Genomic DNA, 19,045 nt, shown 5'->3' on the forward strand with positions numbered 1-19,045 from the left:
AAATAAGACCGGCTCAGGCCTTTTGTTTCCCTGGCATCACTTTGGAGGCCTTAAAACAAAGATCTGATGTGGATAATATTTAACAATGGCCTTTGTGTTCCAGCTAGTGCTGCAAAGTTACATTTGGTGTGAAACTGTGCAAAGTCCCATCTTCACGTTGACAAATCCAAATGTCTGGCTTCTAGCAGCAACGTCATTCTGACATTTGAAAAGCCAGGTATTTTGCATCTATACTCATCAGCGGCCAACACGTTCAAAGCTCACCCTGGGTCCCAACCTCAATGTCTGCACATTCCGCGCTGCTTCAGAATGCCTTAAACCATGGAAATGGAAGCAGAGTCATGGAATGAGCCCTCTGCTGATCCTAAACTCTGGGGTAGCTACATGGTTGGATGTGTTTAATAAACATTAGTAAGTACCTGTGCTGGGTACAGGGGCGAGAACAGAGACAGGCATGGCTCCTGAGGGGAAGATAAAGGGGAGATGGACATTTAAAATAGGATTATATCACATTGCATTTCTGAAAGAGCCAGGAAGAAAAAGGCACAGGTTATTATGAGGGATCTTTACTAGCCTTGGAGAGTTGGAGAGAGAGGTTACCTTGCGGAAGAGACAAACTGAGATTGAAATAGCCAGGCTTGGTGGGAGGGGAGGGAAGGCATTCTCGGCTGGGGAATGAACCTTCGCCCATGCAGTGCAAAGGCACTGAGGTTGAGGAAGGTGAGCTTGGAGAGGAGGGTAGGAAAGTGAGAGAAACTGGAAGCCACTGAGAAGTTTTAATCAGGAGACTGACTGGGCCAGGTTTGGATTTATAAAAGTGTATTCTGAATTTTTAAGGGAAAAGAGATTGACGATGGTGAAGGAGATTCCACGAAACCAAGCAGGCAGCAATCTCATCAGGCCTAGGGACAGATGATGTGAAAATAAGGATGGGAGAGGTAGGTGGATTTGAGAGATATTCAGAGTATAGAATCAGCAGGGCTTGGTGCCAAATGTAATGGGATAAGGAAAAAGGAGGTATTAAATAACTCCTGGAATTCTGGAAAGAACAACCAGGTGGGTTAGGTGCTCCTTATAGAGATGGGCAACAATGGAGGAAGAATAGATTTGGGGAAGATATTGAGAGGTACGTGTTAGATGTGTGGAAGGTTAGAGCTTGTGAGCTAGTTCAGTGGAGATGTCACATGGGTTGTTGTGTATGCGTAAGCTTAGAGTTCAGGAGTGAGGACCACACAGAGAAATAAATGTGGATGCCATTGGCCTTCAAATGTATTTAAAATCCATGGGCCAGGGGCTTCCCCAGTGGCACAGTGGTTAAGAATCTGCCTGCCAATGCAGGGGACACAGGTTCGAGCCCTGGTCCGGGAAGATCCCACATGCCGTGGAGCAACTAAGCCCGTGTTCCACAACTACTGAGCCTACGCTCTAGAGCCCGCGAGCCACAACTACTGAGCCCACGTGCCACAACTACTGAAGCCCATGCACCTAGAGCCTGTGCTCTGCAACAAGAGAAGTCACGGCAATGAGAGGCCCACACACCACAACGAAGAGTAGCCCCTGCTCGCCACAACTAAAGAAAGCCCACAAGGCAATGAAGACCCAACGCAGCCAAAAATAAGTAAATAAATAAATTTATTAAAACAAACAAACAAACAACCATGGGCCAGATGAGGTCATCTCCACTAGACGGTATAGGATGAAAAGCAAAGATGCCTCAGGGAAGACCAGGAGTCTGCAAAAAAGACCGAGATGGAGGCTTGCAAGTTCAGAGAACACCCAGGGGAGAGCGGCAGTGGAGAAGCCTGGGAGGAGATCGTGTAAGGGAGGAGGATGTGGCCAGAACTGCTACAAATCCATTTACTTTTCTTCCTAGACACACACCTGGACCACATGTCCCAGCCTGCCTTACAGTTTGTATGGCCATGTGATGGAGATCCAGCTAAATAATGCACCCCTCCCCCAAAGATATCAATGTCCTAGTTACCTAGAACCTGTGATAGGCTACCTTATGTAGCAAAGGGACTCTGCAGGTGTGATTAAGTTAAAGATATTGAAAGAGGGAGATTACTCCGAATTATCTGAGTGGGCCCAATGCAATCACAAGGGTCCTTAAAGAGACATGCAAGAGGGTGGCATTTAGAGAAGGTGATGTGACCATAGAAGCAGAGAAAGAAAATCAAAGGAGCTATGCTGATGGCTTAGAAAATGGAGGAAGGGGCCACTGGCCAAGGAGAGTAGCAGCCTCCAGAAGCTGGAAAAGGAGATGGATTCTCTAGACAGCTACAGGAAGGGGTGCATCCAGAACCAGCACTTTGATTTCAGCCCAGTGAAACCCAGTTTGCACTTCTGACCTCGAGAACTGTAAGATCATGAATTTGTGTTTCTTGAAGCCACTAAGTTTGCTGTAATCTGCTAATGCAGCAATAGGAAACTAACAGAGAGCAATGAATTTGTTTTAAAGCCATGTTTATTTGGGGGTGTGCTAGACACAATTGATTAGACTTGTGGACAACTTAAGATGATTAAATACCTGCAACAAGGTACTGCAATAGGATGTGAATATAATTTTCTTCCATTGTCTGTGTTTTGGCTAAGGTCCCAAAGCAGTGAGTACCAGATGCCCCATTGCTCCATATATATCCTCAAAATAAAGAATTAGATCATCCATTCACAGTTGTGAAAGTGGAGGACAAAATAAGGTCCTGCAGCATTAAGACATGCTCCATCTCCAGATTATATAAGATTAGGCTGAGAATTCACTAGTGGGTGGAGAATGCCAGTGGGGAGGGCTTCCTCGGAGGCAGTCAATGGGCTGGGCATCCCCCATCCTTCCTCTCCTGAAGCCCAGGAAGTGAACTCCTTATTCTGCCTGACCACAGGCTCTCTGGAGTTTGGGGGTTGCAGGGACTGGTGTCTGCAGTACCATTATCAGGGTGATGCACAGACTCAGTGCCAGAGGTGGACCAACCATGGAGCTTAAGAAGCTTAGGTCTCAGGCCTGTCCACTGCATGACCCCCTCCAAGGCCTGTAGGAAATTTTATATTCATAAAGTATATTCTTCTTAAACAGGATTACCCAAACTACCTAAGCTACAGGGCGCAAAATCTGTATCCACTCTGGTCTATGTGCAGTGGAGTAGCAGAAGCCTGAGGTGGATGGAGAGTTCGGAGCAGTTAGCTGGAGGCGGCCAGGTCCAGGCCAGAAGTCCTCAGTTGGAAGCTGGTACTGGTGAGCAAACTACACTACTGCCCCCATGAGAGAAGGAGCCAGCATGTGGGGATAGGCGGGATACGAATGCCAGGCTACAACCTCATGGGCCGGGCTCTCTCTCCTCTCTGCTCATCCCCCTTCCCTGCCAGAGCCTGATGGGGGGGGGGGGTGCATGGGGACATAGGAAGGAACAGCTTCTGAGAGGGTGGGGGGTGGGGGCAGATGGAGGCAGGAAGAGAGAAGAAATTGATCATGTTCTTTCTTCCCAGTCAAATTAAGGCTCTCTTAGAGTAGTTTATCCCATCTACTGGGATCCACTGAAAAGGTGGGGTGAGTTTGAATGAACTGCCCAAAGTAAACAACAAGAATGGTGGTAGATTTACATTAAACTTAGTGAGTTTCTTTTCTAATTTGAAAAGAGATATGCACCCCAATGTTCACAGTACCACTGTTTACAGTAGCCAAGACATGGAAGCAACCTAAAGGATAGATGATAGATGATAGATCTGTCCTTTCCCATCAACAGGTGAATGGATAAAGAAGATGTGGTACATATATACAATGGAATATTACCCAGCCATAAAAAAGAATGAAATAATGCCATTTGCAGCAACATGGATGGACTTAGAGATGATCATACTAAGTGAAGAAAGTCAGACAAAGACAAATATCATTTAATATCACTTACATGTAGAATTTAAATACATGAGGCAAATGAACTTATTTACAAAACAGAAATAGACTCACAGACATAGAAAACAAACTATGGTTACCAAAGGGGAAAGGCCGGTGTATAAATTAGGAGTTTGGGAGTAACAGATACATATTAATATATATAAAAGAGATAAACAACAAGGTAAGGTCCTACTGTAGAGCATAGGGAACTACATTTAATATCTTGCAATAACCTATAATGGAAAAGAATCTGAACAAGAATATACATACACGTACATATATATGTATGTACGTGTATGTATACATACATATATATATGTAACTGTATATATATGTATAAGTGAATCACCCTGCTGTACACCTGAAACTAACACGACATTGTAAATCAATTATACTTCCAAGAAAAAAAAAAAAGGTTAGCGAGTTTTCTAGTTCCTGATTCAATCCTTTTCCTCTGCCTTTTGTCTCTGGGGTATTTTCGGAGGTTCTGATTTAAAATGTTACAGTAAAGCCACCTGGCAGAGCAGAGGCAGGAAGGAAACATTCAGCTTGGACACCGCTCGTGAGGATTTTCCCCAACTTGGAGGTCCAGTCCCACAACAGCTCTAACTACTCACTTCTTGTTTAGAAACTGCCATGTGCATCGATTTCCACTTTTGCAGAATTGATTTTTGCTTCTGTTCCCATTTGTGCCTTTGTTTTTGGACAGATGTCATATGATTAGTGTCTGCGAACTGTCTCCAAGAGGTTACGGGACCTCATGAAGGAGGACCTTATTTGTCCATACAAAAATCAACACGCGAATGTGTGTCATAGCTGAGTTTAACCTCACCCTTTTTGTTTCCGACCCCAGCTTGACACACAGTGATTTAGAAAAGAAAGAACTCAAGGAGCTACAATTTTGAGTCTTGAGGACACTGCACTCAGGTTGTTTAAGAGTCTGGCCAAAAGTCTTCACGTCCTTCCAGTCATCTCTTGGTGAAGAATTTTCCAGCACAGTAGAAAGATTAATAAATTCCTGGTAGGCAATTTCCTTGCTAAAATGACAGCTCTACATTCAGTCGTTTTATTTATTTCTATAGAGGATTTACCACCTTTCTATCACCATCTTAGATACTCCCCAAGTAAAAATCTCTTAATTTTCAAAATGGCAACATGCTAAAGTGAGTATAAAAGTATTTCTTGCTCTTCTTGCTGCAAAGCTTAAAGATCAAAATTTTGAATTTTGATCATGTTGTGTTTTTTTCCTTGACAGTATTTCAAAATATCTTTCTAGTTCTCGCTGCAATCCAGTATTGATTTTTAAATATTCAGCAGGTGAGGGTGATGAGGGATGTGAAGCATGAAATGTGACTTCAGTTCGCAGGGGTCAGGACCACTGGCTCATCTAGGTATAGAGGTCAGTCTCCTGGAAGCAGCGAAAGACGACACGGAGCGCTGTGTCCACTCTCTCATCCACTGTAGTTTGGACATTTGAGGAAATCCGCAGGCACCCCCTTCCCTATCCATAATTACTTATTGATTTCTTGTTTTGTGAGTGCAGTGGTGGCAAGGGCCAATGAAATGAATCCCATGGCAGTAAGAAAAGAGAGTCCTGCGTGATTCAGGCTGTGAAGGGCATGACTCCACTCCCATCAAAGCTCATTACTCACTGGCTGAATGGTACCCGCAGCCTGAGAGTCTATCTTTAAAGATTAGTTTTATGCTTTGTTTCTCTCATCCAAATGGCAATAGTGAATACAATATTGCTATCTGTAGAAACACCACCTTTTTCTGTTTCAAGCACAGGTGGTTGGGCATTCTTTGAGACAAGCTCATCGTGCAAGATCCCAACGTTTCACGTGGTGGGTAGGGTGATAGGGTGCCCTACAGGAACACAACTGTAGAAACACGGGGACACGACTATTAGTGGGGGTAAAATGAGTCTGGTTTCGAACCCTGGTGATTGTCAAGAGGTTGGATTCTGACCTTTGATTTGTCTTTGATTTGATCCCTGCATTTATGAACGAAGGATTTTAATTCACTCATAGAGTGGTTGAGTAGATGCTGTTCTCTCTGAAGGCCTTTGAGATACGTAGAGCAAAATAATGAGCCTCAGCGTTATAAGCCGAACACTGGACAAACTGTCTACTTGACAATAGGGACCGCCCTGTCCCTTTCCATGATGATTGTCTACTTGACAATAGGGACCACCCTGTCCCTTTCCATGATGATTGTCTACTTGAAAATAAGGACAGCCCTGTCCCTTTCCATGATGATTGTCTACTTGACAATAGGGACCGCCCTGTCCCTTTCCATGATGACTTTACAGGGTCTGTTTTAAAGGCTCAGCATGTTTTCTTGGTGAGCAGCCCATGGAGAAGCAAGACAGTAGAACAGAGGTGGTGCCCCCTCAGTTAACATCACCGTCTTCTGGTACCCAGTGCTCAGAGGCATTCTCACCGTGATGCCCTGAGGCTTCCTGCTACTTCTTCACTCCATCTCAGGACACGTCTGTGCCTCAGAGGACAGAGCAGATTCATTGTACCTGGAGCTCCACGACTTCCCGTAGATCCGTCACCCTGAGAAGGGGTCCCGTGGTATCGCACAGGATGGCCTGGGATGACTCCATGTTGCTATTGTGGCTTTTCTCAGAACCTTCTACGGTGGTCTGGAGTTCCCAAGGATCTTTGCTGGGGCAGAGGGGTCTTACCTGCTGAGTCCCATTGAGACCCAGAGACCAGTGCTTGTCTGAAGGTGCAGATGGGAGCCGGGGAAGGACAAAAAGCTGCTGTGCTGGGCTGGCATATTCACCCTGGGACTCTAGGAACATGTCCTACATAAGGCAGATGTCATGGGAGTTGGCAGGGGACCTTCTGGCTGGCACCTTGACCTAGGGGCCAACCACGACCAGGTAGGAATTAACCACTATCCAGTGCAACATTTAGGCATGCTGGCTGTAATTCTTTAATAAGAGGTTATTTTGCCCCAACATGAGAGCAAATGTGAAGATCTTGTTTGCATTTCTGATAATTAAACATTAACATAGAACTATTTAACTAGAATTGAAAGAAGATTTTGATTCAAAGCCTAAGAATCATACGCTAAATCTTGTTCAGGTCTGAGTTCAAGCGATAAGAAATCTTACATTTTAAGTGACTGCTATGTAAATAACATTTGAAAGCAAAATGGGCCACGCCAATTTTAAAACCAAAGCCTGTTAATGGAATTTGTGTTTAGGACGCCCCACTATATTGGTCTTGGACCTAACGTCTCACGAAGACCAGCAGTGATCTGTACTGGCTGAGAATGAGATAAACGTCAATTTTTCTTGTCATTAAGCTGATGGCTGCATTGACAACCTTCATGGACACTGGTAGCCAAGAGGGAAATTTAGAAGGTTGCAGAAACAGAGAAATCAAAGTAAGTTTGAACTGCAATTTTTAAAATAAATTTATTTATTTTATTTATTTATTTTTGGCTGCGTTGGGTCTTCATTGCGGTGCGCAGGCTTCTCATTGCGGTGGCTTCTCTTGTTGTGCAGCACGGGCTCTAGGTGCGTGGGCTTCATTAGTTGTGGCACGTGGGCTCAGCAGTTGTGACTTGTGGGCTCTAGAGCACAGGCTCAGTAGTTGTGGTGCATGGGCTTAGTTGCTCCATAGCATATGGGATCTTCCTGAACCAGGGCTCGAACCTGTGTCCCCTGCATTGGCAGGCGGATTCTTAACCACTGTGCCACCAGGGAAGTCCCTAAACTGCAATTTTTAAAAAAGTTAAACCATCTACATTATTTTTGCCAAAGATGCAGACATGCTTCATTTAACTTATTTCATTTACTTCATTCTTGTTTTCGAGCACATAGTCACACAGTCTTTTTCAGGGAGCATTTGTTCATTTTGCATAATATACATTTAAGGTATCCATTCAGAATTCCGTTCATTAGGAGTTGCCATTAATTATGCTACAGTTGGGGGCAAGTCTCACTGCAATTTCTATGAAGAAATGACTTGTAAGTTTGTAATACACATCCTCCCCAAATTAATATCTGAACCAAGGAGGAAAATTGTTTTTTCTATAAAAGTACAAATAAATCTTATCTAGTTATTAAATATTATAGCACCATTATGTTGCACAATTTTTAGCTCTAAGTTCATGCTCTTTATGATGCTTAAGTCATTCTTTAGAAGTTTGAATTGAAAATTTATTTCTTTTTTTTGAAGTATTGTTGATTTACAATGTTGTGTTCGTTTCCAGTGTACAGCAAAGTGATTCAGTTATCATTCATCTAAATTAATTTGCTCTACAATTATTTCAGATGGAATGATCTTTAATTCAGATGTGATAAAGAGGTCGGAAAAGTGATTTTCACGGGAGGTGATATTAAAAAAAATATTCAGGGAGGCAGGTAAGGTGGAAGGTGGAGTACAGATGTTTGGAAAGGCTCCACAGGGTGGGAGACAAGGAGGGAGAGGGAACTGGAAGCACAGAAGTTAGGTACAGCTGGTGGCGGAGTGCAGGCAGAGCAGGGATTAAATGCAGAGCTAGGCTGCGGCTACACCTGAAAGGTCTCATGGGCTGCGCTAAGATGTCTGGATTTTTTCCTGTGGACAGTGGGAGCCACTGAGAGGTGCAGTAGTAATTTAATCAGATGTGCTTTTTAGGAAGTTCACCCCAGCTGCCCTTTGGAGAACAGACAGGAGTGGAGGAAGCCAGATGGCGCAGAGACCAGTTAGGATGGGGGTTGATAATCCAGAAGACGGAAGCAGCTTTTCATGGCCATGACCGTGGAGAGAGATGGATGGAGACAGAAGACTGGGGTTTTCTGGTGGGTTCGACGCAGATGTGTGAAGGAGAGGAAAGAGCCAGTGGTGGTTCCTGGGTCCCGGCTAGGGTGACAGGTGGAGGGCTGTGACCAGAGAACGCAGGGAGAGGAGCTGGATCCAGAAACAGTGGGCTCACGTGAGGCGCTGCAGGCATCTGAGTAGGTCATCTAGCTGATGGCTAGATATATGGAGAGGCCGGGCCTGGAGAAGGAGATGAGGGAGACCAGTACACGTGGCTGGTAACTGAACCCAAGGAAGAGCTCCAGACACCCAGCAAGAGGCTGTGTGCGAGATGAGAAAGATCTAAACACAGAGCCCTGAGTGACACCAACATTCAGGGAATGAACAGGAAGACGAGCCCATAAAGGATGGAGGAGGGACAACCAGAGAGCCTGAGGCAACTCAGGGGACAATGGTGTCACGGGGAGTCGGGAGACTTTCTGAGGGTGACGCTGGTTATCACATTTTCAAACTATCAAGGTACAGGGTCACAGCAGGGCCTCTTATCAGAGGGACACGGCATGCTGTTTCCTAAGCCAGGGCCTGACCTCACCCTTTCTCATTTCAACCCTCTGCACCACCCTCAATCCAACGAGCATGTCTTCAGCCTCCTTGACCTGCCACGCACACAAATTCCACGCTAAAATGGAATAAAAGCGCTCCAGCCACCTCTAAACCCCTGACAACTTTCATTGTCACTACTGGGCTTCCTACAAAACCCTATGTGTGTCGTTTGGTTTACCTACACCCCACCATGCAAGAGTCTTTGCTTTGGGGCTGTGCAGACATTGCCAGTATCGTTGGCTGGCACAGCTGCTTAGGAGAAAGACCGTGGGAAAGGGGCACTGGATTAGGCATCCAGGGGCTGGAAAGAGGGAAGACGAACAAAGAAAGGGAATCATGAAAATGTAGGTGAAGGTGAACAACGATGACAATGATAAAATGAAATACTAGGATCCAAATGTCCAGCTGCCTGTGGACAGGACGGCAAAGAGCATTTGTCAGCCAAACGGCAGGAAAACTGTTCTAGGATTCACAGCCGTTAACTCCCACTTGTATGTGACTCTCCAGCTGACAAAGCTCTTAGATGACCACTGTCCCCTTTGAGGTCATCAGCGATGTGGCCAGGCAGGGGTATGGCGTTTACCTCACGGATGAGGAAAGCAAGGGATGGGAATGGGACCAATGGGGAGATGCCCGCAGTCTCCATGAAAAGATGTGAAGGTTCTCGGATGCAAGGGTTGAGGAAAGTTCCAGGCTCTGATACGTAAAGCAGAAGGAAGGCATCACAGAGGTCCATTTTAGACCATTTTTAGAGGTTATTTACTTTTCTGGAGACTCTATGTCAGGAACCTGCCCACTCACCAGGTTCAGATAGCTGGATACAAAACAACACCAGCGCATCTCTGATCCCTGACTGTGAGGCCCGGTGAATCGTCCCTGTCCCTCTGAGGGGGCCACAGGACTGCCCAAAGTCAGCTGCTGCACCGATGGGCAGAGAGGCTCACGTAACTTGCCCAAGGTCATGCTGCTGGTAAGTGGCAGGGGTGTGCCCTTAACCTCTGGCTGTTTGATTCTAAGTCCTGTGCTCTTTGTACTTCACCAGCTAGTACAATGAGCCTTCCAGGAACTAATACACTCCCAGGCTTCATTAGTTGAAGTTCAGTGCCCAGCACCAGGGAAGTATAGTCTCATTATTCTCTTTCTTCTCCTGCAAATAAACTTGGAAGAATATATTCATTTTGGGGTGCTACATTATGAAAGGGATGCTGACAAACTCGCACGCACGTGGAAAAAAGTGATAGCGATGGTGAAGGTCGTGGCAACGTTGATATGTTACAACTGAGCATGAGTCGTGTGAATGAAAAATATTGCCTGCCGTATCAGGAAGCAAAGGATGCTGCAGCCATCAAGCCATCACATTACAGCCGCCCTGACAGTGAGCCCTGAGGGACCTCAGGATGGAGGCAAGATGCCCCCCATCTAGCAGTCAGCCGCTGCAGCTACCCCCTGACGGTGCCCCCTGAGGAGACTTAGGATGGGAAAGCGCAGGATACCGGCCCCAGAGAGCTGAGGTGCACATCAAAGCAATGATTTCAGTGAGCCCAGACTCTTGCATCTTCCCATACACAGAAAATCACTAAGCTCCTTAACTTGAGATGTCTGGTTTTCTTTAATTAACAGGCATCTTTTGATATTCCGACTACCTGGTCTTTGTTGCAGAAACTCCTATGTCTCCCGGCTTCCCCTCTTACTTCTTTGGAGCAGTCCCTCAGAGTGACCTGAGATGCTGGGTCCCAGGCTTAAGTCCTCAGTTTTGTACACCGAATAAAACATAACTTTTAACTTTTAGGTTGTGCTTTTTTTTTTTTCAGTCAACAGTTGTAATAATAATAAATGTTGCTATTCCTACAACTGAGAAGGGATGGCCTTGTACAGAGTTGGTTAACTTCAAAAACAGGAAGGCTATCACAGAGAAGAGAAATTAGACTTTTTAGTATGCAGTTGGAGGGCAGATGCTGCAGATAGGGAGATGTTTGCTTAATGTAAGAAGTTCTGAAAAATCACGGTTACCCTGAAATGGAATAAAATGCCCCATGAGGTAGCGATTACAGTGAATATTTAAGATATTTGAACAACATCAAATGACTACTGGAGCTGATACTGCCTTTCTTCTTTTAGTAAAATAACCCCTTTCCTCCTGCTACCAAGTTTTAGCAGGTATCACGGCGGCCCACTTTTCGTGTCCTCCCCCACAGCTGGGTACCTGGCCGTGGCCACATGACTGAGTTCTTGCTCCTGGGAGGAGAGCAGGAGTTTGCTGCTTGCTTCAAAGAGCATGACTTGCCTTCACTCATCCTCTCTCTCTTCCTATGGGCTGGAATGAGAGGGGAAGAGCTAAGCTAGGGAGCTTTGTCCACACAGGCAAGGATGACACCCTGGTACAAGGCAGAGTAACAAGACGGGTCCCAGGGTTACCTGCTGACCCTGGACCACCTGCCTAACCAGCTACAGTTCCATGAGAGGGAAAGAGAGACATGTTTAGCTGGAGCTTCTGTATTTTTGAGTCTCTCTGTTAGAGTGGCTTAGCCTGGGTCCTAACCAAAAACCATTTTTTGGAGATGTACATAGGATTAAGGTATTATATAAGGGTTTGTAAGAGATGATTTCTATAATAATTGTATATACACACCCCCAGCAAATTTATCTCCTTCGAAAACGAGTTGTCCCAACAGACCATACCATAGTCAAACATAATCAGTCTCCTATGTCAGTCACCTCGTTTTTTTAAAGTACCAATGTTCAAAAAAGTCAAGAACTTTTGATCTCCTGCTTTTCTTTTATCCCTTTATCAAGTCTGTTCCAAAGCTTATCTTCTTTTCCTTTAGAAAACATCCTCTGCAAAACTACAGTACAGATGATAAAGACATTTTAAAGTTCTCTCTGTGGTTATCTAATCTTAAGGATTGGTTTAAAAAAATACAGAAACGTGATGTATTATTTAGCCTGCCAGTGATAACATTCTTCTTCAGTTATTTATTTTCCCTTAGGGGAGAAAATCAGAAGTCCAGCCCTCACTGAAGTTGAAGATTTGGATAATGCAAATGTTTTGGCTCACAATGTATCAGGAATCCAACATAATTTGGTCAGCACTCCCGGCCAAAAGAATATTCTGATGTATTAAATGGATTTCTAAGTAAAATAAAGTAGCTGAGCTAATGAATTGTGATCCTGGCCTCTGTGCTTGGGTCCTAGGAGGAAATAAGCCAGTGCCAGATGGACCTTTAATTCTGTCTCATAGATATGCCACTTCTATTTCAATTTCCATCTCTCTACCCATGTTTTTCCTCTTAGACATAACGTCCTTTCCTCTTACCTCCTAACTTACGCGCACTCTACAGATTCAAGATTTTGCTCTGTAATTTTCCTTCTCTTAATTTATCCAGTAGACCTGTGGTACATAACTCTGAATCTAACGTAGTTGCCGATTGTTGTTCCACATTTCATTTCTATCCACAGTAGCTGCTCTACATGTCATGTTTTCTTTGGAATTCTTCCTTTTCTAAGCCTATACCAGGTGTTTAATACATAGATTTGAAGCATGGATAATTAAAAGACATGGATCAGGCATTTTTTAAATGATATATTAATTGTCAATGAAGAACAAAATGGAAATCTATTGTCCTGCTGATTAAAAACAATTCATAAGGATGAATGAATGTGGGTTTTGTCACCAAAGGACCTTTCAAAAAAGAAAAGCTTCTGTGCATTTTCAGCTTTGCTATTAGCAGCACTTATACTGAGCATAAAGTCCTCATTCCATATCACGACTGCATAATATGGAAGTTATTCAGAACATCTCTTGGGACTTCCCTGGTGGCACAGTGGTTAAGAATCAGCCTGCCAATGCAGGGGACACAGGTTCGAGCCCAGGTCTGGGAAGATCCCACATGCCGCAGAGCAACTAAGCCTGTGTGCCATGACTACTGAGCCTGTGCTCTAGAGCCCGCGAGCCACAACTACTGAAGCCCGGGTGCTACAACTACTGAGCCCACGTGCCGCAGCTACTGAAGCCCGTGCACCTAGAGCCCGTGCTCTGCAATGAGAAGCCCGCACACCGTAATGAAGAGTAGCCCCTGCTTGCCGCAACTAGAGAAAGCCCGTGCACAGCAACCCAATGCAACCAAAAAAACACAAAAAACTCCCAAAAAAACCAGATCTTTCTCAATATTTGAAAATCCTGGGTCAATGAAAAACATCACCATCAGCTTCTCCAGCCCGTCTTTCTTGAGTCTCCTCACATGAACGACATTTTAAACTTTCTTTAGCTCTTGAGTTTTAGCTCCATTAAATTCGTCAACACATTCTTTTTTTTTTTCACGTAAAGAGAGAGACAATTACACTTTCTGAACCCTACTACCAACACAGAAAAAAACTAAGATGGAAAACTCATACTACTATTCAACAAATAACTTGTAGAGTCTCTAAAAGCCATTTCCCTTCAATGCAAAGAAGTAGGAGAAGGTGCATTTCAGCAAAGAGATGTCCGGGATCCGAGGGAAAGTGGAGATTATCTGAGGCAGTAATATTTCATTGAACTTCTGGAGCCATCGATTCAGAACGACCAGCTCTTTTCTAATTTATAGCGTGTTCTTCATGTCTGGCTGCCTGTTTAGCTGAAGGATCCTGTCCTGGGAGAGAATTCATTTGTCTCCTGGCAGAGTCCCGGAAGGAACCACGTAGGGATGCTGGGATGTGCATTTCAAACAGCATGGAACCCAAAACACTTTCGATGAACAGCAAGATACGTAGGAAAGGATATAATTAATTCAGAACACTCCCCTAACCCTTAATTTTGCAATGTTTCAGCCTAAATATACTTCCTCTTAAGGAACAGAAAAATCTTGAAAGAGAATTTTGAAATATATGGGCTAAACTTTAAAGTACAAAGTAATGAATGCTTACGGGAAACAGAAAGACCTTGGGGAAATCTAGAAATAGACTAACTTAGTAGGACCAGTATTAAATATTTACTTTTTCCCACTGGCTTAGAAAATGACAGATTTTCCCTCTGGCCAGATGGGTCTTGCCCCCTCTGATGTGCGTCTCTTGCTGTGACCCCACCTCCCGATCCCAAGACTGGGAGGCTGGGGACCAAGGTGGCAATGACTTTCAGCTCCCCCTCTCCCTCCATGCAGGCTGCCAGGGGCTGCAAGGAGGTGCTCTGGGCAGCTGTTGATGGAAGCCCTGCTCACGTTTTCTGAAATCCTACGGAGATCGATGCCTAGGCTCTTCTCCCTGCCAATCTGTCAGTGTTGTTCTCTGCCCCATTTGTTAACTCAAATCTATCCTGGGATGACAACTTCTGGGAGATGTTGTTAAAGGACTCTCTCCCCTCCCAAGCAAAAAAGAAAAGTATGCATCTTTTGTTCAGCAGCGTTTGGGAATGAGGTGTAGAATTAAAATTTCTAGATGTGACCTTTTTCTCTTAAGGTTTATTTTTAAACCACTTTGGGGATGAAGTCTCCTCTGAAATGTATGATATAAATTCCAGCTGGCCTGGGGAGAGTCTGCTGAACGAATGCCCAGCCTCTTGCTACGATCTACGGCTGTCGTTAGGATCATCAGCCCTTCAACCTGATCAGTAACTACGTCAGGGTCTCAGGCTAGGAACGTGGGGCAGGCTGTCGGGTCTCTACCCAATGTTCCTGGGCTGCAATTCTTCTCAACCTCCTGAACTGCTTTTTACATTTTTTTCTGTCTCCTCTCTACTATTACTACATTATTTATTGACGCTTTTTTTTTTTTTGGCAAAATCCCTCTGTTCATTATTACTTTTTAGTCTATTACACAATACAGAAGCTCAGAAAAACAAGCTTATTTTCTCTATGGCTATTGGTCTGTCCAATCCAGAAAGTTCATGAATCTTAGTGTATATTCTGGGGACACTTAGTGACCCTTTTCTTTTGCTTCTTCATTGATCTCTTGTTTCAGCTGTGTTTCAATTGCTCAGATTCTCAGACGAGGTCCCTTCATACCTATGACACATCTCGTTAGGACCAGATATGGTGTCTTTGGGCTCAGGGCCTGTATGCAGCTAACGAGACAAGAAGGTAAAGCAAACCTTACCTTTTTGTAGAGACTCCTCAGATCTCGGTACTGCCACATGCTGTTCAGAACCTGAGATGCGGCCTTGATTACCTTCGGAGAGTGTCTGATAAAGAAAAGACAGGACACGCAAGATGGTGAGCGGGACAGCTGGGCTTCAAATTGACTTGTCAGGAAACAGCAAGAATAAAAAGAATAAAAGCTTCATGGCTTTTCTGGCTCTTTTCTTTTTCCAGACTGGACAGTACAAGGGATGGCTGTCACCCGTCTCCAGCCTCCTTCTCACCCACATAGCCATGAAGGGGAGAGACAGGAAGGCACTGCCATTGGGCAAAGAATTTTCAAAATGCAAACCCAAGAGCTGTGCATTGCAAATGCAAACCCAAGAGTCAGAAGGCAGATTTAGCACTGGACTACAAAATGGAACAGAAAGAAGAGAAGGATAGCGACTAGGAAAGGCCAGATAAAAGGGTTTTAATGGCAGTGTTGTTTAACACCTGTGTAGTAAGCAAGGAGAAAAAAGATATTCACTTTCTCAACTGAAGTGTGAGAGCACGTAGAGCGTTGGCTCTACATACCTGAGGGGTTACAGGCAATTGTTTTCCGTTTGCTGATGATGCCAAGCACAAGTGACTGGCATGAAGCTGACGTGTGCACACACTGGCACACACACTCTCTTACATGTATATGGAGGGATGAGCGTGGATAAGCATCTATAAACAAAGCCCTTCATGCAATTAAAGTTCTCTCCTCTGGATCAGAGTGAGAAAGTAAGGTCATGAAAACCTTTGGACTAGCGGTTCTTATCATTTTTTTCGAGTCATGGCTTTGAAATCCCTATGAAACTACAGCTAAATATTTCGCCTTTTGGTTCAGTGCCAACCTGCATCTCAGAACAGACACTAGGTCAATACATCCATGTTGATTAAATTTGATCCAATTCTTGGAAGTCACTTTGACTAGTGGTGAGGGCAACTATTAACTACCTGCGGATTCTTTGTTCCAACGGGCTGGGCCCACAACAGCTGCACAACTGGAGTGGCTACTGTGACACTGTGCCTGATCGCAAGGGCTGGCACACTTTTGCTGTAAAGGGTCAAATAATAAATATTCTGTGATTTGTGGGCCATATGGTCTCGGTCGCAGCTGCTCAACTCTGCCATTGCAGGATGAGACGAGTCATAAATAATAGACAAAAGAACGGAAGTGGCTGTGTTCTAATCAGGTGTTACTTACAAGAACGGGTGGTGGTGGGGATTTGGCTTGTGGGTTGCAGTTGGCCGACCCCTGGCCTATGTGGTGACTCCTGGAGTTGGGCAGGACGTAACCACTCATGAGGACTCCAAGGTGAAGTCCACCCCTGAAGCTGACCCATGGTGCAGTGGCCCACAGATCCCTCAAAGAGAACATCTGAATTGAGATCAAAACTGTTTCTGACATAAAATAGTTTTTAAAATGCAAAGTAAGCAGATGGTTAGATGGGATCAGGTCGAGCTTGGATTTGAAAGCCAGAGCGAATGGATGTGTGAGGACCTGCAAATGAAATGATGGGATGCTAATACATGATCAGTTAAATGTCTGCTATTTTCCTGGGTCTTCACTTTTGCAATGTAGACCAACTACGTTTAAGTATTCTTCATCCGTTTACTTACTGGAAACAGTAACAGTCACTCTTACTATTGTTATTGCTGACTTGGAATTCAACTTTGGCTTGTGTTTGAAAATCTCTTAGTTATAGCGTGTACTTTTAAAAGAAAAAAATACAGAGTTCTTATAAATTTCAAGATTTTTTCTCTATGAAAGATAAGCTGTATTTAAGTAATATGTTTTCTTTCACTGAAATGGACAGTTGCTAAATGATTTCACTTTTATGCTAGTATCATGCTCTAAATGTATTAAATTCTTTTGATTTAGAGAATTTTAGATCTTTTCATGGATACAGACTTTATTCTTTTTTAAAAAACTGAATTATAATTGACCTACAGCACTCTGTCAGTTCCTAGTGATCCGATATCTGTATACATTACAAAATAAACACCGTGATAACTCTGTCACTACACAAAGTTATTACAATATTATTGACTATATTCCCTGTGCTGTATATTTCATCCCTATGAGTCATTTATTTTGCAACTGGAATTTTGTATCTTTTAATCTCCCTCACCTATTTCACTCACTCCCCCCGCCCAATCCCACCATCCCGCTCTTCTCTGGCAACCACCTGTTTGTCCTCTGTATCTGTGAGTCTGTTTCTGTTTAGTTATGTTTATTCTTTTGTTTTGTAGATTACACATACAAGTGAAATCATATGGTATTTGTCTTCCTCTGACTTATTTCACTTAGCATAATACCCTCTAGGTGCATCCATATTGTTGCAAATTACAAGATTTTATTCTTTTTTATGGCCAAGTAATAGTCGTCTCTGTCTCTGTCTCTCTCACTATCTATCTATCTATCTATCTATATCTATCTCACATCTTCATTATCCATTCACCTGTCGATAGATACTTAGGCAGTTTCCATATACTGACTATTGTAAATAATGCTGTCATGAACATTGAAGTGCATGTATTTTTTTCTAATTCGTGTTTTTGTTTTCTTTGGAAAAATATACAGAACTTGAATTGCTGGATCATATGGTGGTTCTATTTTTAATTTTTTGAGGACCCTCCATGCTGTTCTCCATAGTGGCTACACCAATTTACATTCCCACCAACAACATACGAGGGTTCCCTTTCCTCCACATCCTCGCCAACACTTGTTATTTTTGTCCTTTTGATGATGGCCATTCTGACAGGTGTGAGGTGATACCTCACTGTGGTTTTGATTTGCATTTCCCTGATGATTAGTGATGCTGAGCATCTTTTCATGTGCCTGTTGGCCATCTGTATGTCTTCTTTGGAAAAATGCCTATTGAGGTCTTCTGCCTATTTTTTAATTGGGTTGTTTTTTGACATATTGAGTTGTATGTTAGATATATATATATATATCTTGGATATATACAACTGGATATTAACCCCTTGTTGGTTATATCATTTGTGAATATTCAATAGGTTGTCTTTTCATTTTGTTTATGGTTCCCTTTGCTATGCAAAAGCTTTTAAGTTTAATTAGGTCCCTTTTGTTTATTTTTGCTTTTGTTTCCTTTGCCTGAGGAGACAGACCTCTCAAAATATTGCTATGACTTGTGTCAAAGAGTGTCCTGCCTATGTTTTCCTCTAGAAGTTTCAGATTTCCGGTCTTCCATTTAGGTCTTTAATCCATTTTGGGTTTATTTTTGTTTATGGTATTAGAGAATGTTCTAGTTTCATTCTTCTGCATGTAGCTGTTCAGTTTTCCCAGCATCACTTATTGAAGAGACTGTCTTTTTTTGCCATTATATATTTTTGCCTCCTTTGTCATATATTAATTGACCATAAGTGCATGGGTTTTATTTCTGGGCTTTCTATTCTGTTCCATTGATCTATGTGTCTGTTTTTCTGCCAGTACCATACTGTTTTGATGACTGCAGCTTTGTCTGACTGGTTATTTTTTTTATATTTCCTAGTTCCTTGTTAAAGTTCTCACTGTGTTCATCTAGTCTCTTCCCGAGCTCAGTTAGCATTCTTATTACTCTTGCTTTGAACTCTTTGTCTGGTAAACTATTTATCTCTGTTTCATTAGGGTTGTTTTCCACTGTCTTCTCTTGTGCTTTTGCTTGAAACATATTTCTCTGTCTTCTCATTTTGTTCAACATTCTCTGTCTCTA

General features: G+C 43.4%; 1 protein-coding gene across 1 annotated transcript in view; it reads right to left on the reverse strand.

Moving 5' to 3' along the window:
- The window catches only part of CTNND2 (catenin delta 2), a 257,170-nt gene that overhangs the window by 29,295 nt on the left and 208,830 nt on the right, over positions 1–19,045 (reverse strand). Inside the window, exon 9 of the mRNA XM_027125377.1 lies at positions 15,319–15,403. Coding sequence (XP_026981178.1) covers positions 15,319–15,403 — 85 coding nt within the window. The remainder of the gene's footprint in view (positions 1–15,318; positions 15,404–19,045) is intronic.

This window comes from Aethalodelphis obliquidens, unplaced genomic scaffold (assembly GCF_003676395.1).
Source record: "Aethalodelphis obliquidens isolate GAN/ISIS:26980383/991018 unplaced genomic scaffold, ASM367639v1 scaffold29, whole genome shotgun sequence".
NCBI lineage: Eukaryota > Metazoa > Chordata > Mammalia > Artiodactyla > Delphinidae > Aethalodelphis > Aethalodelphis obliquidens.